Here is a 27,877-nt window from a genome sequence, read left to right on the forward strand (position 1 = left end):
GGAATCAAACCTGATCCCTGGCACTGAAGTGGTAGTGCTAACCACTATGCCACTATCAATAAACAGAACACATCACTAATTGAGAGAATGCATACCTTCAGTTGTGGTGGAAACTTCCTCAGCTGATAGTGGTGGCAAAGGGAGAAACGTACAAATTAGCATGCAAAGAATCTCATTGGTACATGAACCAGTTTTCTATTAGTACACTATTTCTGTAACTCTAGATACATAAACCCATTAATCAAGCTAACCTTTACTTGGGAACTAAAGACATACATGTACCTTAAGCTATATACAGGGTCAAGAAAAGGAAAGGCATACCACATCATGATTCAGCTGACCAAGAATATACCAGCACACACAAAGCACAGCAAAACTGGCTCCAAATTTTAGTCATCATAGAAAATTTTCATTGATCAAGACATGATCCAGCGAATATCACAGGAATGAGCGCAAACAGTAGAATGTTTGACTCAAGTTTTTGTTCCACCCTCAGTCTAACTGGAAACAAGTTGTAACATTAAAATCACTGATTAATGAAATTGTGATGTATGGAGTTTGAGATGAACAACATGTTTTGACCCAAATATGCAGAATTCTTGAAGCAATTCGCCACATGATCTCAAAACTCTTACGTACTGGAATCTGAAAAACATTCCAAATACTTTGCTTTCTCACCCTATCTCAAAATGGACCAACATGGAGAAAACACTCGCTGGGAATTTTTAAACTTCCCACAGAGAAGGGCTTGCAGAGTCAGCAGTAACAATTTTTCATAGCCAACTGACCAAGTTGCCTGCTGCCGTGTTATTAGAGTTAATACTTCACACTGACAAGTAGCAGACGCCATCATGCAGTTCAGGTGAGCACTTGTAACACTTGTCCCATTGGCAGAAGCACAACAGATGGACAATTCCATTCAAATCCCTTCTGTACCCCACCATGTTCAGTGTTGAATCTCAGCCTGAAAAATACCTGCCTTAAACTTCAAATAGTGGAAATCCAAATAAAAACATTAATAGAATTTATCCATACGACAGTTGAAGCAGAATAGTTAGTGTTATTTTACCTGTATTAGAGGAGACAGTCACAATGCTAGTAGTGTTGAAGACAGGAGTAGTAGTAGGAGGAGGAGAAATAGCAGATAACTTCAGAACTGAGGAGACAGAATTACATTTGCAGGAATATTCCAGATCAGTGAAAAAATATTTTACATTGAAACCACTTTCTAAAGAAATAGAACTTTTCTCCTATCAAATACCTTAGTTCAGCTGGAAAATACTTAATTTTATGCACTCGCTAGGCTTGGTAATAGTCTCTTTTGTAAATCTCTCCTTTAGGGAGATCACCATAATCTCTGCTTGGGTCCCAGGAGTTAATTGCACAATATGGGGTGTCTTGTCCAATTCCATCACTTATGGTCTCAAAAAAAAAAGCCAACATCCCACATGGACAGATTTTATCCACCCCTTTCAATCATTACAGCTGCATTGGAACACGTGTAGTCAGTCCCCCAATACTACAAGAAAGACCATTCTAACCCAAGCCTGTTTTTAGAAACTCCAAGTCAAACTGAAGAGAGGGGAAGATAACAACTCTCCCAGTGGGATATCAAACTGAAAACCCAACTTCCCTTAAAGTCTACAGGTAAAATCCCAGATTATTCATTGGCTCAACTGGAACAACTAGAATGATTAGGAAATTCATGCAGAGATTTAATGCAGGAAGTAATCAGGCAGATTTCTGACTGTTCCAATTATTGTTTCCTTGTAATTTAGTGCACGAAACATTCTAATTCCATGCTTGGAGATTTTCATTGCAGCGTTAATGTGAGCATAGTTTTGACACTAAAATACTCTCAACAAGAACCCAAAAGTGGATGGGATTACTTCCTGGCTCAACAGAATAAAGCACTATTTTCTCCATAGAATTGGTGGGTGTCAATCGGAACGCTGACAGATATTTTTGGGAAAACTTGCCAGAAACAGTTAGAACAGCAGTTAGTTTTGGAAAACTCACATTTGTGGGAAATTTTGAGACCATTTCAGGCAGTTTAAGGGAAGCAATGTATTTTCTTACCTTTACACATTGAAGGCTCATCATGTATGGTGCAGTCTGTGAGATTATCAGATGTCTTTGAGACACACAAAGTTTCTGAAAGATAAGAGACTAATTTTACTACCTTGCCTGGTGATTTGGGGGAGGAAGAGCTACCTGATCCTAGACAGAAACTCCTCACTTTATCATTTAGGAGCTTTCAGAAAAATTGGCTTCAAAACAGTAATTACTGCTGCTTTTCCAGAGCACATTTAACAGAAATTGCAATAAAATTACAGTTAAAAATTCCCTTGCCTCGATATACTTCCCAGTGTTCACTGTGAATACATGAGGCCTATTCACCTCAAGCTCAGTGTACATATCCTGTGCATTCACTTCCTGTTCCAATCCCTTCAAAATGATCCAAGAAAAAAGTCAAGTTTGAGCAGATTCCACACTTCGGAATCAGTAGCGCCAATTGTTACATCGCTCCAACCCCATTTCAGCTCAGATACAAACTACAGGCAACAGCATCAGATACATCTACAGTTAATGACCGAGGAGGCGATCTTACAAAAGGAATTCTAAATGCCAAATGAGAGAAAAAAAGGGAGAGAATCGCACTTTTTTTTTGGGGCGAGTTAAAAATCCAATCTTACCATATCGATCAAAGAAAGCAGCAAAATCTGTTTCCCACCAGCGAGGGAAGGGCTTGAATTCACCTGCTCCCTCCATCAACCCCACCCAGTTCACAGCAGAAAGTGCAATTCCACCTATGCAGAACAGAGATCTGACACTGCTGCCCACCCCCCACAATCCCATCGCTTGCCTCTGTGGCTGATCACCACCCACCCCTCACAGACCAGCCAATTCAACCCCCCCCGGACATGGGCCAATTGATCGCCACCCCTCTGGTCAATCGCAGTGAGCAGCATGCCCACACTGCCGATCCTGATTGCAGATTATGCAGCACCCCCACTCCTGTCCACCTGCTCCCCACCCCCACTGTCAGTGTCCCAGGCTGGTAATGTCCAAGGGGCACCCCCTGCCCCTAACCTTCTGCAGGACACCAATGTTATCTGATCCTACTGACGAGGTCATCATGTCAGGTCCCTGTTGATGAGGACCATACCCAATCTTCACCGGTGAGGACTTTCACAGGTAAGGTCCAAGGCAAGTGAGCCATATGACGGTGTCCTGGGACCACTTGTAATATTTAAATTCTATTATAAAATTTAAATCATGAGATCTCACTGGATGTCTGGTGCTGGTTAGATAAAAGGCTTGAAATTGGGCACAAATTTGATTTTCCATGATCTTGGCTGGCGGGATGATAGGGTAAGATTGTCCCTTAATGCTCTTCTGGCTGGTATCCTACCTTCCTTAGCTACTAACTCAAACCAGGTTTCTTTCATCCATCATCTCTGTGCTCACTGACTCATGTGCCCTGGTTGAGCAACATCAGCCTGGTCTTCAAATCCCCCATCCCCATCTTGCTAGACTTGTCATCGAGCCATTAAAAACTCATTTACGTTCAAACTGCAGATTTACTTTGTGGTTATTGGATAAGTACTGAAAAGTTTCATGCCCTTCATGTGCTTGATGCGGTCTCTTGGTAAGGTACTGGTGTGCACAATGAGGTGGGGGGGAGCAACTTTCCAAGTCTTTAACTGCACACATGCAGGAACTTATCCAGAGTGTTAATAGCCTGAACATTATAATCCACACTTTGCATCAAAAACTTAACCAAGTATTTGCTTATCAAAAACTAACAGCAATCTCTAAAACAACCTTTGGCAAGACATTTTGGTTGCATAGGTTACTTCTGCAAGCAAAGCTTATAAGCATGGGTGTAAAATAATGTGATTAGATTTAGGCTCTGAACAAAGACTTGCTTGTTTACTGTGCGTGCTGTCTGAAAGGCCAATTTAGATCATGAATCAGATTTATAGACGATTTCTCAGACCAAACTGGAGTTAACAGTACGCATTGTGCAGGAGGTAAAGCTTAAAATTAGGTTGGGGAGGCAGGGGTAAGGGGAGACGTGAAACTAATATTTAAATTGCAAGTTTTCAAATTAAAGCAATTCTTAATAAAGTTTATCTTTTCCATAGATAGAAGCTATTGGTTGTAGTGCACTTGCCAGAGTACGGTTATAGGTTCAACTTCTACTCCAGGGCTAGACTGATGCTATAGAGGGATTAGCGCATTGTTGGAGGCATCCTCTGAAGGACATGTCAAACAGAGGCTCTATGTGCCCCAAGGTGGGCAGGAAGCTTTCTGATATTAATTTGAAGAATAGGGCACTTACTCCATCAGCCCTGGGACAAGTATTCTTCAAGCAACATCCCAAAGAATATCTAGTTCATTGTTATATTGCTGTTTTTGGGAACTATGGTGCATCAAACCATGTGGCATGGCTTGGGTCACTGTGGAATTTGCATGTTCTCCCCATGTCTGCATGGGTTTCCTCCAGATGCTCCAGCTTCCTCCCACACTCCAAAGATGTGTAGGGTTACGCGGACTGGCCATGCTAAATTAACCCTAGCGTCAGGGGATTAGCAGGGTAAATACTCGGTCTTTCGGGAGGGATACAGCCTGGATGATATTGTCATCGGTGCAGGCTCGATGGGCCAAAAGGCATCCTTCTGCACTAAATTCTGTGCATAGAAAGATTACTTAGCATTTATCCCATAAACAATCCTCTGGTTCCTGCGTACAGACTTATTTTTAGTCAGGTAAATGTCCCACAAAGAATCTACTAAATTTTACAGTGTATTAATTCAGCACTCTGAGTTACTTAGCAACAGACATCTGATACAGGAGGGTAACTAACCACACTGAAGATTAGATTACATGCAAGGTGATGTTACTGCAACTGTATTAGGTCTGCACTGCTGATGTTATAAACTATTTGCAACACACAAAGCATCAGTTTACATATTGTAAACACTTACTGTACAGTAACCAGTTACTAGAAACCACTGATAAGATTCATATTTTCCAGCCATTAAAAAACCTGTTCAAAAAAATAGGTCTCTAGAACTTGTGGATTTAGAAAAAGATGTTTCTCAGCAGTTGCAATTTAAAAACAGGTGGGAAACAAAAGCGAAGATCATGCTGGGCAAAAAAAATTAAACCCCATTGGAGCACCTGAGGAGAGCGGAAAGATGACACAAGTTTATAAAAAAAAGATAAAAATCAAGCATTAAAAAGTTTGTCACAAGTAGGCCTATATTAACACTGCAATGAAGTTAGTGAAAACCCCCTAGTTGCCACACTCCAGCACCTGTTTGGGTACACTGAGGGAGACTTTAGCATGGCCAACGCACCCAAACACGTCTTTCAGACTCACACAGATACAGGGAGAACAGACACCCTCTCCACACAGGCCAGGAATCAAACCCAGGTCCCTGAAGCTTCAGGCAGTGGTGCTAAGCACTGTGTCTCATCATTAAAACTGCAAAACCACATTAGGTTTTATGATTAATCTAAAACTGGTTTTATTAGTTAACGAGTAATCTGTTACAAGAATCCAAATGCTTCCTGGGATATCAGCAGCTGTGTGCAATCAGAACTAAGATTTTGCGTTCAGTAAATTTAAAGTTCAATTTATTAATATCACAAATAGGTTTAGATTAACACTGCAATGAAGTTAGTGAAAATCCCTGAGACTCCACACTCTGGCACCTGTTTGGGTACACAGAGGAAGAATTTAGCATATATCTGACCAGCACATCTTTCCACATATAGAATACACTTCAATAGTTTCCAGACCATTAATACATTCACTGTAAAGAGTCTTTTGAAGAGGACAGTCTTTAGAAGGTTACTTTGATAGTCAAAAGTTTGATAACTAGAGATGTCACTGGAACAGTAATCCCAGGGCTGCATGGGTCAAAGGCAGTTGGTGGTATTTAAATTTAACTAAAGCTAGACTTTGATGGTGATAATGAACATATCCCATTCACTAATGTCCTTTAGGGAAGGAAATATGCTGTTCTAACCTGGCCTACCTGCAACCCCAGACCCACAGCACACAAGACTCAAATGTCCTTTGAGAATGGGAAGTCAGACAGTTAAAGGGCAATTAGGGATGGGCAACTAAATGGGAAAAAAAATTAAAAAGCAGAAGCAACAAACAAATCTAGTGGCTTGGATTTGGAATGGATGGATAGGGCAAAGAACACAGATTCAATATAAACACTTGGAAGATTGTCGGGATGAGAGATTTAGAGCAAGGAATGGGGCTAACTACACTGCTCTTTGAAGGAGCCAGCATAGGCTCAATGGACCAAAACAGTCTGTTGTGCAGTCTTTGAGGTTATATTAAGTACCAATGAAGTCTAGAAAAAAACAAGTTTTTTTTATTTTAATATTGATGTCTGTCCAATTTCCAACAGGGCAATATGGCAACAGTTGTTAACACTGCTGCCTCAACACCTGGGACCTGGGTTTGATTCCCAGCTTGGGTGACTGCCTGCGTGGAGTTTGCATGTTCATAAAATCTCTACATTGCAGAAGGAGGCCATTCAGCCCATCAAGTTTGCACCAACAATCCCACCCAAGCTCTATCCCTGTAACCCCATGTAGTCCCCTTGACGCCAAGGGGTTATTTACCATGGTCAATCAACCTAACCCACAGAGTTTTGGACTGTGGGAGGAAACTGCACACCTGGAGAACAAAGACTCTCTACATAGTCACCTGAAATCAGAATTGAACCACAGTTCTTGGCATGTTGAAGCAGCAGTGTTAACCCTGTGTTACTATGTTCCCCCAGTCTGCACGGTTTTCTTCTGGTGCTCCAGTTTCCTCCCACAGTCCAAAGGACGTGCTGGATAGGTGCATTAGTTATGCTAAATTCTCCCTCAATGTACACAGTAGCACAACTGCCTCAGTGCCAGGGACCCAGGTTCAATTCCAGCCTTACATCACTGCCTGCACATTCTCCCCAGTGCGTGGGTTTTCTGAGTTTCCTTCCACAGACCAAAGACGTGCTGGTTAAGCTGACGGGCCATGCTAAATTAACCCTTAGTGTCAGGGGATTAACATGTGGGTTAGCGATGGGGCCTGGGTCAGATTGTGGTGAGTGCAGACTTGATGGGCCAAATGGTCTCTTTCTGCACAGCTGAGATTCCATGAACATTTATGTACTCAAACAGGCAGAGTATGACAACTAGGGGACTCTCACAGTAACTTAATTGCAATGTTAATGTAAGCCAACTTGTGACTAAAACAACTTTAGACCAATGGTGACCAAAAAAATTGAGCTTTGCAGGAGGGGTAGACTGTTCCACAACATTCTTCTAGTTCCTGCAATCTTGCTGCTATAGGGGTCACCCTGGTGACCTGTAACATCTCACAGGGATGCCACCATTTCTTCCCTCTTCAGTGTTACAGAAGCATCAGCACCACCTCTTGGTGTGGACACTGTCTGATGCACCATGGAGAGCTGCGCACACAGACAGGGTGCTGCTCCCTCTGTGGCAAAGTGTAGACAACTATCAGTAAAAACAGCAACACATTACAGACAAATGCAAAGGAAGTCAGTTATCCTCCCCCCAATCCAGATGGTTTTAAACACACTCAGGACAGCGCAGAGTACAAAACATTCTGAAATAGACAAAGCTTTCATTCACTGATACATGTTTACCAATTTGTACAACAAAATGCATTTTACTTGTCTTCAAGCTTTGTTGCCATCTTGCCTGCAGAGCCAAGCACAATTCCAAATATCTGCCATATAAAGGTGGTGACAAATTAATGCAACACCAGTTGAGGCAGGAAGTAGGGGGGTTAACCAGTCCAGGGTTTGGGAAAGACAGCCAGTGCACTGCAAGTCTACATTTTCTTTTAGAGATTAGAGAACTGTAGATTCATGACAAATTCTGTGGAACTCTTTGCTACAGAAAGCTGTGGAGGCCAGGTCATTGAGTGTCTTTTAAAAAAAAAGGATGGATTCTCGGTTCATAGGGAGATCAGGGATTATGGGGAAAAGGTAGGAAAATGGGGATGAGAAAAATATCAGCCATGGTTGAATGGCAGAGCAGACTCGATTGGCCGAATTCTGTTCCTACATCTTACGGTCTAAGAGGGGATAGAAAGAGGATTCTGTGAAATGAGAGACAGTTTGATATGTCTATTTTAACTGCCTGGCATTAAAATTTGGAATCAGAAAAATCGGTCTTCCTGGATCCCAAAACAATACATTTCTCTCAAAGCGTCACAACAGTAACTACCCTCACTCAAAGAGTGCAGCCGCCATCTAGAATACTGAAAAGGACAAATATTTATTTCAAAATGGACCGAGTCTGTGGTTGGGAGTGGTTTGTTACTGGTTTTGGACAGGTGGTGGAAAGATTGAATCAACCGTCAATCCCTAATAGCAGAAATTTCACTAGTGCAAGAATTGATAAAAGTCACTTCCTTCTCCAATGAAAGACCTTAAATGCAGTGAAGCAGGTTATGTTTAAAAACAATTTAGCAGTTTCCATCAGATAGGTGAAATTTCACAAGGCTATTTTCTCTGGGCTGGAGTGCTGACAGGTGTCACTTAGAGAGAGCCTCAACATTTACATGGTTAAACCCTCAAGAAATGTTTTCCCCACATATGTGAACGAGATAGTCCCTCATTCTTTTAAATCCCAGAAAATAGGCCCATTTTCCTCCCTGGCATCTACCTCTGCCTAGCCTGTGGCAGAAAGCACCATGCCCCAGATTCAGCTCCTGCTCACCATCAAACTGTAGCTCCTCAAGAAACTAGCAAGCCAGAAACATTGCTCAAGAAACCCAAAGTAAGCAGCAACTCACCCCAAATAAAGGTAAGGATTCTTTTACTGCCATTGCTGCTGCCTTTACAGGGCAGGCTCAGAACAAGTGAATCAAAGACTGCCCTCACACCCAATATCTGGCTCTTAAACAGGTGAAGATGCCAGTGTTGGACTGGGGTACACAGAAATCTCAACACCAGGTTAAGGCCCAACGGGTTTATTTGTTAGCACAAGCTTTTGGAGTGATTCACCTGATGAAGGGGCAGTGCTCCAAAAGCTCATGCTACCAAACAAATTTGCTGGACTTTATCCTGGTGTTGAGACTTCCTGGCTGTTTTGAGCCAGTAAGACTTTGGTGGGATTGTGGCAGAAGACATCAGACAACCAAGCAAAATCAAAACAACACCCAATACAATATTACAGTACGTCCATGCAGATCTGATACAGGGTTTACAATTGGAGTAAGCTTTGTTAACTTCATTTCACCCATTGAACTGGTTCCAAACAATTTCACCGTAATATTTGGGATTCAATTTGTTACTACTTTGGGATTTTTGAAATTAAAAGTAGATAGATTCTGTAGACAAAAAAATTAGTTGCTTCTCCACAGACGTTGCCAGTCCACTGAATTTATCCAGCATTTTCCGCTTTTAGTTTAGATTCCTGGCGTCCGCACTATTTTGCTTTTATTTGGGCGATTTCTATTGCTGGGAATGCCGAGGTGGTTCAAATCCCCAGTAACCTCTTATACAATGCAAGTCAAAATGTCGCCCTGGTTAATTATGCAATACCAGTGAAGTATCAAATTCATCATCCATCCAGGTTAAAGCTGCAACAATTCATGCTCCGCCTCCTTGGCAGATGCAATTGGTAGGCATTTGTTTACCTGCACGCTACGAGAAAAGAACAGGTCAGAGGCTGGGAATTCTGTGGCAGACAACTACCTTCCGACTTCCCAAAGCCTGTCCATCTATAACGACACAAGTCAGGAGTGTGATGAGCGACAATGGATAGCACTGCTGCCTCACCACACCAGGGACCCGGGTTCAGTTCCTGGCTTGGTGCTCTGGTTTTCTCCCACAGTCCAAAAGACTGGCTGGTGAGGTGCATTGGCCATGCTAAATTCTCACTCAGTTACCCAAACAGGTGCTAGAGTGTGGCAACTAGGGGATTTTCAGAGTAACTTCATTGCATTGTTAATGTCAGCCTACTTGTAACACTAAAAAAAACTTTAAAACTTGCTTGGATGAGTGCAGCTCGAACATCACAAGAAGCTCAACGCCATCCTGTACAAAGCAGCCCGCTTGCTCAGCTACTCATTCACACCCCAAGTATTTGCTAACTCATCCACTGGCACGTAGCCAGTGTGTGCCTGCCACAAGATGCATTATAGCAACATGCCACACCTTCCAAAGCTGGAACCTCAACCATCCAGAAGGACAATAGTAGCCACCTCCCCCCAACAATAGGGTCACGGAAGGAGAAATTGAGTCACGAGCTTGGAGACAACAATGACGGTTATACAGAAAAGACTGGGATTTGACAGCTCTAAAAAGGATCAACTGCAAGGCCCCTGCAAACATGAGAGTTATAAGTTCAGAGGCCCAAGACACAGCCTCCTAAATGGTGGGTGACTTGGGGGTGTTTTTCTTGTGCCTGTATCCCTGGTGTTTAAACCCAGTCACTCCAGAAAAAGATTTGAGAAGCACTATCCTACACAATAAGATCCCAAAAATCAGAATGACATCAGAAGCCAAGAATGAAGTAATCTGCGATGTTGCCAGATACATTTCAGCCTTGCTGTTTTCTGATAAGTTAATTTTTTTTCTAAAAGCTAGCCTGTTAGTATAATCTGCAAAATGAATAGCAATTTGTGGGACAAAATTGGAAGGCAAGGGATTGAGATCAGATAATGAGATCACTTTTAATTGTCCAACTCAAACACTGTTTCAAGCAGTCAATGTTCCTCATTAATACTGAGCAGACATCTGTAATCGTGAGGTACCATGGATACAGCTGTCACTGGCGATACCAATCTGAGTACATGGCACGGTTCATGGCAGGTGAGCCTTCTGGTCAACATTTGCTTGAAAATTTGACATTGGAGCCATCAGAATGTGGCCAAATGGGCCACCTAAAATGGCAATTTACAGAGCTCGCTGGAATAATTGGACAAGCACCAAAACAGCAGGCTGCAACTTAAGACATAAGCAGGCTGCAATTCAGATGACTGAATATACAGAACGTAGGCCATCCCAAAGACAATGGACACACTGGTCAAACACACTTGTTACCAAAGGGGCACCTTAACCCCTGATCTGGGAGGGAGGTATGTGTTTCCAGCACCTTCATGCATGGCTATTGGGTACATGGAGATGTCAGTGTTGGACTGGGGTAAATACTGCAAGAAGTCTCACAACACCAGGTTTATTTGGTAGCGAATGCCACTAGCTGAGCTCTGTCCCTTCATCAGGTAAGTGGAGAGCTCCGATCACAAACAGGGCATATAAAGAGACACACTCAGTTTACAGAATACTGATTAGAATGCGAGTCTTTACAGCTAATCAAGTCATTTTTAGTTTTCCCATTTTGTTTTGCAACCACCGTACATAAAGGCACAGTACCACAACAGATCAACATACAAGGTCTTCTCATGACCAGCGTCCAAGGTGCCTCTAAACCAATGGTCTTAGAAAAGATGTAAAAGACAGAAGCAGAGGCCATTTGCCATGCAAGATTTAACAAAGCTTGGTCAGTACTGCATCTTCAGTTGTTCACCTGGACCTCTGCCTCATCTTTTGCCTTTTACACTTCAGCCTGCGCAGGCACTTCTTCCACCACTTCACTCATGTTGAGAAGGATCTCAAAACCCCAATTTTAAAAAGGTGCAGACAATGAGAGTGGAGAGAGCATTAAGCATAGGTTAAAGAGATGCGTATTGTCTCTAGACAGGACAGTGAGTGAGATGTTGCAAGCCCAGGCAAATCGTGGGGGTTACAAATAGTATAACATGAACCCAAGATCTCGGTTGAGGCCATCCTCACGTGTGCAGAACTTGGCTATCAGTCTCTGCTCAGCAACTCTGTGCTGTCGTGAAGGCTGCCTTGGAGAACGCTTACCCAAAGATCAGAGGCCAATGTCTTCGGGTAAATGTTTTTGAACAAAACAGATTTAAACACATTGGGTACACAACATCCAATCTCTGGGGTGGCACACCTAGTGCTCCCAAAGATACTGGGGGACCCCAAACTCTACCCCACCTCAAGTCAGCAAAATCCCAGCAAATTCAAACTCCCAATGGACAGTTATCTTGGACAGAAACTTGAACTAAAATCATAAACTTCAAATGGTAATCTGTCCTTTTCACAGCAATAGTTACCCAGCTAAAAACTGAACAAAAACCCTAACTCCTGGATACCTACAGTACTGACAACTCGCTCCCATCACAGAGATCCCTGACAACACCCACCTGTTCCCAAGTGGCCTCCCCACTGGCACTCCATTGTCCTCTCACCCACCCTCCCCCATACACCTCCCCCCCCCCCCCCCCCCCCCCACTTTTACCTTCTCCCTGTTTCTTATAAAGTGGCCGATATTTAAACCTACCTGCCTTAAAAGCAGCTGGTGCAGCAAGACTGACACATTTTCCTTGCCTTTGACTCTGCTACCCATGACAAGGCCTCAAGAACCCATTGGACTGCGCCCCTCTCACCCAGCCCAGAGTCTGAAGATTGGGCAAAAATGATACAGCAACATTTCAGGATTGGAGAAAGTGGAGTGGCAACCTGACTAATTTCCACTCAGTGCAAGTCACAGCCCTACTGTCAGGGATAGCACTAATATTCCAGATTTTGTCAAAGCAAATAGAAGAATAGCAGTCATAAATTTCAATGACTGCATTTCAAACTCCTTTATAACAATACCATGAATATGTTAAAATCATTCTTTCCACAAGTATCATTCATATTCTGTCCCAATAGAGAAGGAGCTGGAAAAAAACTACTGAGTCCATAAAAAAAGTGTTTTTTTCCAAATTTAGTCTCATTTTGTTCATTCTCCTCCTCCCACATTGTCCAGGGCTCCAAACCTTCTTCTGAATCATTTCTCAAACCCAAAATTGATCAGCTTTCTCTCCATTGGGGATTTGGAGATCGCTTTGCTGAACATGTTGTGTCTACAGTGAGAACCCAAGTTACCAGCCTCCCGAACACCACTCTGACTTCCACACTCGGCCTTGTACATCATTCCAAACTATAACACAAGATTTTAATTGTCTTTTCCCTACACTGCACTGGCTTTGGAAACTCCAAACTTTCAGTATGCGTCCAATCATACACAATCCGTGTTTTTCCTTTCATAGGATCCTTACAGTGAAAGAGACCATTCAGCTTATCAAGTCCACACCAACTCTGAGAATCCCATCCAAACCCTTTCTCCAAAACCGAAATATTTACCCCATTAATCCACATAACCTGCACATCTTTGGACTGTGGGAGGAAACCCACACAGACATGGGGAAACATGTGTAAACTCTACACAGACAACAACTTGAGGCTTTTCCTGCTTTATTAATAAGTCTGTATGCCACATATGTTTTAGTTCTAGTCCTCAAGTTAACTAGTGAGGCACTAACTGAGTTGCTCTTTCAAAAGACCTGTCATGCAATCTCAGTTCCAGATTTCCAACCAATGAGGTCATTTTCTGTTGCAACTAAAAACTCTTCCTTGGGGGCTAAATCTACGTGGATTTCCCCCTTTGATACCAGCAGAGGTACAAGATCACACTTTATAACTCAGCTGCTAACTTATCATTTTTAAAGACCATGCTTAAAAATAAATTAGGACCATGATCTGCCATGGGGGCTGATTCTAGCCAAGATTTACCTTCCTAACCTAGAACCATAGAATCCCTACAGTGGAGGTGGTGGCCATTTGGCCCATCAAGTCTACATCAATTCTCTGAAAGAGCATCTTACCCAGTCCAGCCCCCATCCTATCCCCGCACTTACCATGGCCAATCAACCTAACCCACACGAGTGTGGGAGGAAACCAGAGCACACCCATGCAGACACGGGGAGAATACGCAAATTCCACACAGTCATCCAAGACCAGAATCAAAACTGGGTCCCTGGTGCCTTGGGGCAGCAGCGCTAACCATTGTGCCACCCACTAATATTAGGTGTACATTTTAGAAAACCAACTAAACTCAGTTTTATATCTTCAACAGCCCAGTAGGAAAGGATATCAAGTTGTTTGATAAACGCTGCCAAGTCACAAATGCTACTTAATTTTAGTAAAGTGCAGGTTCTGGCAAACTGCAGCATCACCACATTAATGTATCACAGCAACCAACAGGAAAAGCACAGAACAGCCCAACATTTCAGAGATTGCAAATGAGCATTTTATGGCTTTAATACATATTGCATGTCAAGTGAAACCAAATCTACACTTTAAATGTTTACCACAATTAGAGATTTAGAAACAGAAAAAAGTGTAAAACAGCTCTTTTCTTCCTCCTAATGGACCAAGTTTTTATTGGGTCACTGAACAGTGGCCAATGTTCCTATCTGTATCCTAACACCACACAAGACCAGTAACAGTATATTGGCATCTGATGGCTGACAGTTGCCCTGAAGACTGAAGGAGCTAAAGCATGACTAATGAATTGGTCAGCTGAGACAGCACACTATACCTCAGCATTACAAGCCAGTTAGCAAATGGTGCAGTGCCTTTCCATACCCAGCTATTTCACAAACATTCAACCACATTAAAATATCAAACTGTTGTACTCCATTACTCACGCCAAGTTCTATTAAATATTTAAGTTACTCACTTACCTAGGCAACATGAGTTGTAAAGACCTCTCCTCAGCTAATATGCAATATGCTCAAGAACCACAAGCACGATTCATTCAATCACTGGAACAGGAGGTGCCTGAATCCTACCCCACACCTTCCAAGCCCCTTGACTGTATTCCTCTGCCCAAATTAGATTGTGCTGATCTGCAACCTTACTTCATTCATACTTGCCTCTGCCCAACAGAAAAACCAACCTTGGGTTCAATCTAGTATCAATTGCCATTTGCAGACATTCCAAACCTCATCCTCCTCTATCCTACACTGTATTAGTACAGAATAGTTTGCTATGTCACTCTGGCTCCAAGTTTTAAGATTATGTCCTCTGCACCCCAGACTCTCTGGTTAGTGAAAATAGGTTCTCTAGCTGTCTCGCTGTCCCCCTTTATCAGAAAATTTTGGTCAACTCAGCCAAAATTGCAGAGATTACAACAATAGTTAAATCTCATCACTTAGCCATCAAGAATCCAGGTTTCATTCTGGTAAATCTACATTCCCACAAAAGGACAATACAACGCTCCTAAAGGTATGGTGCCCACAACTGGACTTTGTGGCAAAACACTTCACTGTGCAACAGCATCCAGGGATCGGTTGGTAGCATTCTGAGGCCCCAGGTTCCAGCCCCAGTGCAGGACACAAACACAAGAAACCAGCCTAATGCTGAGGGAGTGCTGCACTGTCAGAGACGCCATCTTTTGGCCGAGATGTTAAATCAGTGGTGTGACGTCTCCCTAGTATCCTGAACCAGACTGGGTTGTAATCTGTGCGAGTTTACATTTGCTGCATGCAGGTTAGCTGCTGTGTTGCCTCCATTACAAAAAAATGTCAGAAGTATTGCAGTGACTCTGAAGCACTTTGGGGACGCGTAGTGGTTTTGAAACACTTTCTATCAATGCAAGTCTTAAAGTCAAATCATAGAGGGAAGAGAACATTTGGAGTCCACAGGAAACTAATGTCACCATTTGAAAAATGTCAAACATTTAATCTTTCCTCTGGAGATTAGTTGCAGAGTGAGAACATACGGATCAGGTTGGAAAGGCAGTCAGGAAAATGTCTTTACTCTTGGGTCCAACGAGAAGTATTTTCTGTAGTCCAAACATTCAAAATAAGCAAATCAAAACAGACCAATCTAGAAAAGGACCACTTTACACTGGCTGCTTCTGGCATCAATACCGTGTCATCAAACGTCAAACTAAAGGTATCAATAATTCCCCAATGCTACACCAGCTAATCTGATCAGGTACTTGGTCAATAAGGAATTAAGAGGATAATCTACAATTCCAGATCAGTGTCTGAACAAAGATTGCTAAACCCCAGAGACTGCAGGAGTCAACAACTGATGTCATCTCAAAGCATCCATCTGAGCCCAAGGTGTTGAAGTTGCCTTGGGGAAAAGATAGCATTATAATTAGAGTTTGCTCCCAGCAGGAAAGTGATGTTTGTCTTATATTTTGGCGACAGAGAGGGAAGTATTCTCCTGTAGAGAATCCTTCCCATTAAAACACAGCAAATGCAAATTGTGGGGCATGTTATTGCTGTAACGTTGGAGATATATTGGTCAAATGTGAAAGGTTGAGAAATGAACATTCTAGTCAGAAATCTCAATATCTGGGCACTAATAAGACACAAGTTATTTGTTTTGGGGTACACACTTGGTAAACACCCATAAAGGATTCCATGGAGTCTGAATGAACTCTACAACCTTTGAGGGCTCCAAAAACATTTAAATTAATGTTCTGGATGTGCAGTAAGATTGGTCAACTTGGAGGAATGTTAATAAATAGTCTTCCTATAAAGACAGCCAAATGAATACCTACATTACTCCACGTGTCAGATTACATAAAGCACTAACCTGACTGACAGTGTGCCCATACACAGTCTGTTAAGTTCAGTGAAGCATCGCCAGCAATACAACGTTCACACGTCTCCAATTCTGCACATTCTGAAAAACCAAAACATACAGTAAACACGACTTTAAACTGAATGTTTAAAGAATGAACATGCACCTTCTTACTGCTCTACAGAACAGAAATCAACTGGAGATTATAACTGTTGACAATTTGTCAGGGGTTAGTTTAATGCAGCAATAAATGGACACCAAAAGTGAAATATTATGCTGGCTCCAGTTATTGAAGATTGATCTATTAAAAAAAAGTCCATTCAATATCAGGGGGCATAATGGCACTCAGTCCATTAGGACCAGCTTCCATAAGAATAAATCAAAGGGTTTCTATGCCGACGACTCAGTCATTGTTCCAACAAAGTTCGTCTTTTTGATTCAGCACTTTACAACCTTCCATACTCGATTTCAGATCTTAAACCCTACCCCAATATCTTTGACAGCTGCAGACTCAATATTTACAGCTCCGGACCCACCTTGCGTTTCTCATTTATCCCGTTGCCGTCTCCTCTTGCCTTGCACCATCATCCCTTTCCTAATCTCCTCTGCCTTCCACCCCTACCTTTGTACTTGTTTAAAACTGGCGTTACCAGCTGAATAAAAATGTGTTGCAAGGTCACCAAGTTCATAAGACATTGGAGCAGAATTAGGCCACTCGACCCATCGAGTCTGCTCCACCATTCAATCATGGCTGATATTTTTCCCATCTCCATTCTCCCTTTTCTGCATAACCCCGATCCTCTTATCAATCAAGAGCCTATCTGTGGCTTAAGGAACTCAGTGAGCTGGCCTCCACAGCCTCGTGCAAAGAGTTCCACTCTCTGGCTGAAGAAATTCCTCCTTATCTGTTTCAAAAGATCATCCCTTTACCCTGAGGTTGTGCCCTCTGGTTCTAGTGTTTCCTACTAGTGGAGACATCCTCTCCATGTCCACTCTATTCCAGACCCCTCAGTATCCTGTAAGTTTCAATAAGATCCCCCTCATCCTTCTAACCTCCAATGGGTACAGAGAGTCCTCAACTGTTCCTCATACAGCAAGCTCTCCATTCCAGGGATCATTCTTGTGAACCTCCTCTGGACCCTTAAGGCCAGCACATCCCTCCTTCGATGTGGGGTCCAAAACTGCTGACAATACTTCAAATGGGGTCTGACCAGAGCCTTATACAGCCTCAGAAGTATATCCCTGATCTTGTATTCTAGCCCTCTTGACATGAATGCTACCATTGCATCTGTCTTCCTAACTACCGAATGAATCTTGAATAAGGACACTTCCCCCCCCCCCCACGGCCCTGTGTGTTTGATTTCCTAAGCATTTCCCCCCCCATTTAGAAAATAGCCTGCACCTCCATTCCTCTGTCCAAAGTGCATAACCTCGCACTTTTCCACATGTATTCCACCTGCCACCTCTTTGCCCACTCCCCTAACCTGTCCAAGTCCTTCTGCAGCACCCCACCCCCCCACTTCCTCAATACTACTTGTTCCTCTACATATCTTTGCATCATCTGCAAACTTAGCCACAGTGCCTACAACTCCTTCCTCCAAATCATTAAAGTATATCGTGAAAAACTGTGGTTCTAGCACTGAACCAAGGCACACCACTAGTCACCAGCTGCCATCCTGAGAAAGACCCCTTCATCCCCACTCTGCCTTCTGCCAGTTAACCAATCTTCTATCCATGCCAGGATCTTACCTGTAACACCATGGCCACTTATTTACACCTTGTCAAAGGCCTTCTGGAAATCTAAATAAGTCACGTCCACTGGTTCTCCTTTATCCAACTTCCTTGTTATCACCTCAAAGAACTCTAGCAGATTTGTCAGACAGGGCCACCCCTTGCCAAAGCTGTGCTGACTCAGTCTTACTTTTTCATGCACTTCCAAATAGTATGATCTCATCTTTAATAATGGACTCAAATCTTTCCAATGACCAAAGTCAGGCTAACTGGCCTATAATTACCCATCGGCTGCTCCCTCCTCCCTTCTTAAACAATGTTACATTCACTACTTTCCAGTCCTCTGGTACCCTCCCTGCCTCCAGTGATTCCTGAAAGACCACCACCAACGCCTCCACAATTTCCTCAGCATCTCTTTGGAACCCTGGGGTGTAGACCATCTGGTCCAGGTGATTTAATCTACCTTCAGACCTTTTATAGTTTCTTCAGAAACTTCTCCTTAGCGACAGTCACTACACTCACCCTGACTCTCCTGGAGCTCTGGCATTCCAATGATGTCTTTCACCGTGAAGACTGATGCAAAGTAACTTTTCAGTTCCTCTGCCACTGCTCTGTTTCCTATTACTACTTCCCCAGCGGTCCAATGGCTATTTTTGCCTCTTACCTTTTATATATTGAAAAAAAATTATGTACTGATGAATTAACTCGGTTTTGTTCCACAGAAGCTGCCTGACCTGGCAAGTATTTCCAGCATGTTCTGTTTTTATTTTTACTGTTAAATGTTACTGGCTGCCTGGAGGTTACAGCAATTCTACAGAACTGCAAAAAAAAACTACTGACCTCATGGACTATTGCAATACAAACCTTCATTCACTCATCTCCCAGAAGCTTTTGTGCCATTAAAATGCAGCTTTACCCTTCCAAATGGACAAATAAACTCAGCTGCCACAACATGGCCATTGTTACAGTCTAGTTTTGTTTTCAATCTTGTGTCTCTTAGCACAGCTAGGGAATGAAATTGATTACACGTCAGTCCTGGACTCTGCTTCCGTTATGAACGAGCAGATTGGAGTAATTTCAGCATCACCTGATCTTCATTTACTGTCAATAACACTAAGCTGCTGTGTCTGGACCCTACAGCTCCCCAGCTGGGGGACAGTAAACTCATGACATGATTTCCGAGACAAACATCCAGCAGTCTGAAAATCACTGCCATTATTAGACTGTACAAAAGGGACAGAGACAGTTTTTGCACATTGTACTCTAGGTATCTTGTAATACAAATTTATACAAAAATTACAGGCTAATATACTATAACATTTCAGTTATTTTCATATCCGTAAGATACAGAAACAGAATTAGGCCATTCGGCCCATCAGGTTTACTCCATCATTCAGTCATGGCTGATTTGTTTCTCAATCCCACCCTCAACTCTTCCCCCTCCCCACAACAACCTTTGATCCCCTTACCCATCACAAACCTAACTCTGTCTTAAATACACCCAAAGACGTGGCCTCCACAGCGTTCTGTGGCAATGAATTCGAACATTTACCACCCTCGGGCTGAAGAAATTCCACCTCATCTCAGTTCTAAAGGCCTTTGCTCTGAGGCTGTGCCCTCTGATCCTAGTCTCTGCTGATAATGGGAATAATTCCCCATGCACACTATCCAGATCGTTCAGTATTCTGAAAGTTTCAATGAGACCCCCCCACATCCTTCTAAACTCCATTGAGTACCCAGTGCTGTCAATAACTGGATGGGCTGCCTGTCTAAATGGAGACCAGCAGACAGGCTTTCAGACCCTCCCAGCAGTGAGGACACAGGCTGCCACTGCAGCCAAGTCAGAGAGGTTGACCCAAAATAGAAGCACCCACGCCAACATTTTTTTTTAAATTTGAAGGTTAAAAGTCCACCCTAGTCCAACGCTGCAGCAGAGGAATCCTGCAGCTAAAGCCAGGCTGGCAAGGAGGCATCAACTGGGTCCCAGGTCTCCTTCAAGGGATGTGGGTGTCACTGGCAAGGTCAACACACACCTCCCACTTGCCTTTGCACTGAAGGAATTATCAGGTCATTTCAGAGAGCAGTTTTAAGGGCCAACAGTAGTGCTGTGGGTCTAGTGTCACACAATCCAGCAAGGACACCAGATTTCCTTCCCTAAGGGGAGGTGGTAACAGATTTAAAACAATGACAGGGTCATGGTTATTAATCAAGTTAGAATTCCACAGCTGTCATGGGTTTATCACCAGGAAACTGCCTCCAGGCAGCAAGGCTGTTCCAACATCTCAGGGCCTTTGGCAATAGACTTTTAGCCAACCTGATTTGGCCAACTGCGATTTGAGTGGGTAGCCCTGCTACTGCACGCCCCCCCCCCCCCCCCCCCCCCCCCAAACTCTTTGGCCATGTTCCCAAAGAGCAGGATGGCACATAGAAACTGGCATGCTGGCTGGCAGTCTGAAAACCTACACCCAGCCCCTTCAGTGGCAAGGCCTAAAGATTCAGTGCAAAGTGGCAGTTAGGTGCAGCTGGTAGCACAACAACTTGTATTTACATCTCACCCATCTCTTCCTTTGCTGACTCAGAGTTATAGCTGTTACTAAGCCACAGCTTATGTCAGTTTAGTACAGAGTAGGATGAGGAGGCAGGTATAACAGCCAGAACATGGATCTGACCCATGCTATCAGTGCCATTCTAAACCACATGCTAACCATCCAGCCAAATGAGCTAACTGGCTTCCCCTAGCCACCCACTACTCCTGTATTCTAGCAGGGATGGTGGGTGGCTATGACTTGAGTGCAAGTTATGATACAGGCAGCAGAATTATGACTGAAATTTATGGGAGGATAGGAACGTGCATTGAAAGAGATGCACAATGGTAGATTGTGATGGAGGGTCTTAATGACATTACTGTTACTAGAGAGGTGGTGCTCGACAGACTGGAGGGGCTGATTGTGGACAAGTCCCCAGGACCGGATGGAATGCATCCGAGGGTTCTGAAAGAAATGGCGGAGGTTATAGTGGATGCCTTGGTGGTTATTTTCCAGACGTCGCTGGATTCCGGGGAAGTGCCGGAAGATTGGAAAACGGCTAATGTTACGCCGTTGTTTAAGAAGGGTGCCAGGCAAAAGGCGGGGAATTATAGGCCGGTTAGTTTAACGTCTGTGGAAGGTAAAATGTTAGAATCAGTCATTAAGGAGGAAATTGCGAGGCATCTTGAAGGGAATTGCTTGATAGGGCAGACGCAACACGGTTTCATTAAAGGGAAGTCGTGTCTGACAAATTTACTGGAGTTCTATGAGGATGTGTCTAGGGCGGTGGATAGAGGAGAGCCGGTGGATGTGGTCTTTCTGGATTTTCAGAAGGCGTTTGATAAGGTACCTCACAAGAGGTTACTGCAGAAGGTCAGAGGACATGGAGTTGGGGGTAGGGTGTTAGCATGGATAGAGGATTGGTTGTCAAATAGGAGGCAGAGAGTGGGGGTCAATGGGTGCTATTCGGATTGGCGGTTGGTGACTAGTGGGGTGCCCCAGGGGTCGGTGCTGGGGCCTCAGCTATTTACCATTTATATAGATGATCTGGAGGAGGGAACCGAGTGTAGGGTGTCGAAATTTGCTGATGACACCAAGATTGGGGGAAAGGCAAATTGTGCGGAGGGTGTGGAGAGTCTGCAGAAGGATCTAGATAGGCTGGGCGAATGGGCCAGGAAATGGCAAATGGAATTTAATGTTGGCAAGTGTGAGGTGGTCCACTTTGGTAGGGAGAATGGTAGGAAGGACTATTACTTACGTGGCGAAAAACTGCAGCAGGCGACGGTGCAGAGGGACCTCGGGGTCCTTGTGCATGAGTCGCAAAAACCCAGCTTGCAGGTGCAGCAGGTGGTCAGGAAGGCGAATGGGATGCTGTCCCTCATAGCGAGGGGGATTGAATATAAAAGTAGGGAGGTCTTGCTGCAGCTGGAGTACTGTGTGCAGTTTTGGGCACCGCACCTGCGCAAGGATATTTCGGCCTTGGAGGGAGTGCAGAGGAGGTTTACTAGGCTGATACCGGAGTTGAGCTATGAGGAGAGGCTGAATAAACTAGGCTTGTACTCGTTAGAGTTTAGAAGAATGAGGGGAGATCTCATTGAGACGTATAAGATGATGAATGGGATGGATAGGATAGAGGTGGAGAGACTCTTCCCGCTCAAAAAAGACAGTAGGACTAGGGGGCACAGCCTCAAGATAAGGGGGGGGCGGTTTAGAACGGAGTTGAGGAGGAACTTCTTCACTCAAAGGGTGGTGAATCTCTGGAATTCTCTGCCCGTTGAAGTGGTGGAGGCTGCCTTGCTAAATATTTTTAAGAAGCGGGTTGATGGGTTTTTGATGAGAGGGGATTAAGGGTTATGGGGAGAGGGCGGGAAAGTGGAACTGAGCCACGACAGATCAGCCATGATCTTGTTGGGTGGCGGGGCAGGCTCGAGGGGCCAGATGGCCTACTCCTGCTCCTATTTATTTCTTATGTTCTTAAAATGCACTCCAGAAAGATACATAGGAATAATGCACTGCCAGAAATACTTTCCTTCAGATTGGTTATTAACTGAAGCCTCAGTGACCTGTTAAACTGGACACTGAAGATGTTATATCACTACTTTAAGTAATTTAGTTTTCTAGATCTACTCAACCACTCATCTGTTACCCCCAAAAGCAAATGAACTGATCATGGACCAGAAAAACCAAACGATTGCCAAATAAATGCAAATTACTATCAAAGCTGGAATCTGAAACCAAGATAAAATCTCAGCAGATCTGGCAGCATCTATAAAGGACAGAGAAGAGCTGATGTTGAGTCCAGATGACCTTTAAGGGAGAGAGTGAGGGCCATCTGGACTCAAAAGTCAGCTTTTTTTAATCTCTTTACAGATGCTGACAGACCTGCTGAGATTTTCCAGCATTTTCTCTCTTAGAAACGATTGCCAAATTGCCCTGGACAGCAATAGTGACCACATCTCAGGGCTCACTAACTTTTAAGACAAGTATATGTTTAGGGGTGTTAAATGTGCAAAGAAAGTCTTTACTTCTTTACACTCAGTAGTAAAAAAGTCTCAGCTATAAAATTTTCACTCCAATTACATTGAATTTAGTAACTGGGACTTGGGCCAGTTTCAGGGATCAACAAGAGTGACACTGACTGCCCCAGTGTCACCCTACAGAAGTTAATGCCAACAGTACCTCTAAAGGCATCATTAACAACCAATAAATCATTAACTAAGCTTAAAACCAGGAGGAGATGGCAGTGTAATGGCAATCCAGAAGCCAGATAAATACTCTGGGAATGGGTTCAAACCCCATTACAGCTGGTGGGACTAATTTAAATTCAAAATCAATAAATCTAGAATTAAAGGCTTTCAATTGTCTCATCAACCTAGTTGGCTACTAGTGCTCTTTGGAGATGGAAATTTGTCCTCATTACCCTGTCTGACCCACATGCAACTTACAGTAGTAATGGTGCCAGCCCTGAAGTAGCCTGGCCAGCCATCAAGGGCACTTAGGGATGGGCAGGGTTGCCAGCACTTGACCTGTTGCCTAGGCTGAACTCAACTGCAGTGCCGAGGGAACGCCACACTGGCAGTATGGCAGTGGCAGAAAGGTGGATGTAAAATAATCCTAGGGTGCTCTTCCTGGGATTCTTCCTCCCTTGGCCAATACACAATCCGCATTACTGAAACAAGTTACCCAGCCATCGCCACATCATACGAAACAGTTGCCGTGTGTACATTTCCTTCTTTTCAACTGTGCCTACACTTCACAAAAAATTCCATTAGCAGTCGAGAACTTCCAGGCATAATGAAAAGCACCATGACAAAGATGCGTTTAAGGAACCAAAAAGTCAGTATGCTGTTACCATGGTCTACGGGACACTTTCTGGTGCCCACCAGTCACAGAAAAGCTTAAAATTAACCTGTCACTGGCTCAATGTGAGAGAAAGTGTCAAATATCCTCAAAGCCCAGCAAGACTTGTATCTTTACAAGCAAAGAAACTAGAAGCAGGAATAGGCCATTCTGTCCTTTGAACCTGCTCTACCATCCATCATCATAGCTGGTCATCAATTTCAATATCACCCTCTCAGAATTTTATAAGTTTCTACGATGTTCCCTCCCACTCTAAACTCCAGTGAATACAATCCTCCTTCACCACTCAGATCTTCCCATTCTTCAAACTGATTTGAAAGTAGCCCCATCTGCAGCAATTAAATACATATCAGCTTTAATACAAGCCAAATAAATTCCATGATGTACCGTCTAGGCAAAGAAATGACATTTAACCACTAGTCTGACCCTCCCCCTCTTCAAAACCATTCTCAGTTCTTGGTCAAAACATGTTGAATGATTTCATTCAACAGGGTCAACCAGAACGAGCCTCTGCAGTGAGGAAGCCATTCACACAACCACCAAGTGGAGATCTTCTTATTAAAAAGAGATATAGTCAGTGACATTGTGCTACTCCATTCAGTATCTGAATCTGTCAAATTCATCTTCAGTTTCATTATGCTTGGGCCTGTACTCAGAGTTTAGAAGGATGAGGGGGGAATCTTATAGAGACATGAGATAACGAAGGGGCTAGATAAGGCAGAGGTAGAGATTCTTTCCACTTAGAAAGGAAACCAGAACTGGAGGGCACAGCCTCAAAATAAGTGGGGTTGGGGGGGGGGGGGGGGCAGTTTAGAACAGGGTTGAGGAGGAACAACTTCTCTGAGGGTAGTGAATCTCTGCGCACTGAAGTGGTGGAGGCTGCCTTGTTGAATATGTTTAACTCAGTAAAAAGTCTGACAACATTCCCACATCATGAATATGTTTAAGTCACGGGTAGATAGATTTCTGACTGATAAAGGGAATTAAGGGTTATGGGGAGCAGGCGGGAAAGTGGAACTGATCCACTTCAGATCAGCCATGATCTTATTGAATGGCGGGCCAGGCTCGAGAGGCTAGATGGCCTACTCCTGCTCCTATTTCTTATGTTCTAGTTTAGTGGTTTCTTTAAACAAAAAGGGCAGCATGGACAAGTTGGGGCAAAGGGCCCGTTTCCATGTTGTAAACCTAAAGATTTAATACAATGTGGTGGATGCTCAATCATTGAGAACATTCAGGTCAGAGGTTGGTAGAATTTTGGATATTAAAGGGAATGGAGGGGCCGGGGAAGGGAAGCTGGAGTTGTGAGCGATGATCAGCTAGGATTTGGGTGAACGATGAAGCAGGCTCAGGTGACCTACTCACATTTCTGCTGTTATTTAATCCAAGACACTGTAAAGGATTCAGCCTCGCCAGTACCTGGTATCAGAGCTACCCAAAATGTCAAGATTCTGGGAGTTACTGAGCCAGGCTAATAGGAGGAATGTTTGGATCATTGGTTTCAGGGTCAGCCTTCAACTCAGAGTTATAAACACTTATCTTGCTGCAATTGAAAACACACAGCATATTTAAACGAATCTCAAGCAAGATTTGGGGAGCTTTAATTTACACCAAATTCTAACATTGTGATATGAACTAGCTGCTTTATAGCATTGAAAACAACTTTAATTCCTATTGCCAATTGTGACACCAATTAGCAGACGGCACAGCCCAGAGGTGATTTATTTTAAAAAAGAAACGATATTGTCATGACTACCTGTACATTTCTGTGTATCAGACCGAAAAGCGCAGAGTGCTTGGCTAATCATTTGGCATAAATATTAAATATTCAAAACCGCCAACCAACACGAAGAGGAGAGTTTTTTTTAACTCCCAAATGTACAGTGACATTACCTTAACACCGGAGGCAGCAGCAGTAACAAAAGAATGGAAAATTTCACCTTCCCAGCGACGCATTTTAAACCTCTCCCAGGGGCATTCAGTTTAATTCTAGTCAAACTGCACACGTGTTAATAAAACAGCCACTAAATGTTAAATTAAAAACTGTTTGTGGCTGGGTTATAAACAAACGATTTGAAATAAAAATCACACCCTGAGTGTGCTGATATTAAATGCGCATTACTTTTCTGCAACCCAAACTGTCCCAGTTATAAAAGAGTCGAGAAACACAGTCATAGCCCGCAGGAGCAAGGCTCCAGTTAGAGATTTCTGACTGCCTCCCAGATTTAGCTTGAAAAATAAAACTCGACACGAACACAGAACACTACAACAGACTTGTTCCCGGGGTCACCTCCAACCAGAAATGCTGTACCTTCTTCCTGACCCTCACAAACTCGGGAGAGTAACGCCAACAGAGAAACTCCCATCGCAATCTCTGTCCACCTCATCTTCTCAAACCTCACTGGAAAGCGTGCCTGCAATGACAGAGCAAGTGGGGAAGGGAGGGTGGAAAAGGAAGGGGAGGGGGGGGGGAAAAAGGGGGATAAAAGTTAGCGAAAATTTTTTAAAAAAGGGAGTGGGGAGGGGAAGGGGGGAAACCAAAAAAATCCGCTGAACTTTTGGTAAATCCCAGCAAGGGAAGCAATCAGGTTGGGAAGCCGGCGCCGCGACCCTGCGTCCAAATTAACCCGGAGCCCACGTGAGCGAAATGTATCCAAGCGCTTGTAACAAGTTATTAAAGGGAGCTGTCACATGACCCGCAGCACTGATCACATTTCACAAGTGAAGCCAATGTGTTTACCTAACAACCAAAACCCCAGAGACTTCAAAAAAAATATACATAATCCGGTGTCAGTCTGGGAGGGAAAGAGGTGGGGAAAGAGAAAAAAAAATCTCAATGAAATCATACCTGCTTACACAGACTCTTCAAATATCAAACCCTCTCCCCCCCTTTGTCATGTGAAGGTGTGATTGTTGCACATGTCATTCAGTTTATTGCGCCGAGTCTGGGGCAATGAATTAATCTGACTGTCAGGTGCCAGCAGCAGGAATACACATTGGAGCCCAGGCAATTAACCTAAATGGGATGCGGAAAGGTTGATACTAGAACACCACACTGCGTAACACTACATTTCTGCACTTTCTCCTTTCCTTCTCCATGAACGGTATGCTTTGTCGGTACAGCGCGCAAGAAACAATACTTTTCGCTGTATGTTAATACATGAGACAATAATAAATCAAATCAAATCAGAAAGTCACATCTGGCCGGGATAGCGCGTTGCAGGTGACTCAAGCATTTTGGGGTACCTATTGAATGCAGTCTCACAGCTGATCACACTGGTTTCCAAACTTCTGTCTTCCTGGGTCCCAGTATTTGGGTATGACATAAGGAAACATCTGAATCTGCCATGAGAATGTGGCAGGTACCCTCAAAGCTATCATATCCGTGGCAAATGGGACAATGTGCTATGGGGGTGGGGCATAGCAATGAGGATCATTAAGGCCGTTTTTATGCTTGTCCTACCTTATTTGCTTTTGTTTTTTGCACAGTTGTTTTGAATGTTGCTAACACAGGCCACAGCAATGAGATGTACTTGCAAATTTCACAAAATCACTGGATCACTACGACACAGAAGGAGGCCACTTGACCGATTGTGTCTGCACTGGATCTCCAAATGGGCATTATAACTTACTGCCATTCCCCTGTCTTTTCCCCGTATCCCTGTACATTGTTTTTATTCAAATAATCATTTAATGCAGACTTGATTGAACCTGGCAGCGTATTTCAGGCCCCAACCACTCATTGTGTGAAACATTTTTTGT

General features: G+C 43.5%; 1 protein-coding gene across 2 annotated transcripts in view; it reads right to left on the minus strand.

Annotated features, from left to right (window-relative positions):
- cd164l2 (CD164 sialomucin-like 2) overlaps positions 1-26,764 on the minus strand; it is a 37,769-nt gene extending 11,005 nt beyond the window's left edge. Inside the window, exons 1-6 of one of the 2 annotated variants that reach the window (XM_080211113.1) lie at positions 26,672-26,764; positions 26,427-26,529; positions 16,515-16,604; positions 2,080-2,154; positions 1,070-1,156; positions 96-122 (exon numbers count right to left, since the gene is read on the minus strand). In XM_080211113.1, the coding sequence (XP_080067239.1) occupies positions 96-122; positions 1,070-1,156; positions 2,080-2,154; positions 16,515-16,604; positions 26,427-26,502 (355 nt within the window). In that variant the 5' untranslated portion in view covers positions 26,503-26,529; positions 26,672-26,764. Of the gene's footprint in view, positions 1-95; positions 123-1,069; positions 1,157-2,079; positions 2,155-16,514; positions 16,605-26,426; positions 26,599-26,671 lie in introns of those variants that run through there. The other variant, XM_080211114.1, reaches the window with a different exon arrangement.
- Between the last annotated feature and the right edge of the window lie 1,113 nt (positions 26,765-27,877).

Source organism: Carcharhinus amblyrhynchos, chromosome 24 (genome assembly GCF_965287045.1).
Source record: "Carcharhinus amblyrhynchos chromosome 24, sCarAmb.v2.hapA, whole genome shotgun sequence".
NCBI classification, from domain to species: domain Eukaryota; kingdom Metazoa; phylum Chordata; class Chondrichthyes; order Carcharhiniformes; family Carcharhinidae; genus Carcharhinus; species Carcharhinus amblyrhynchos.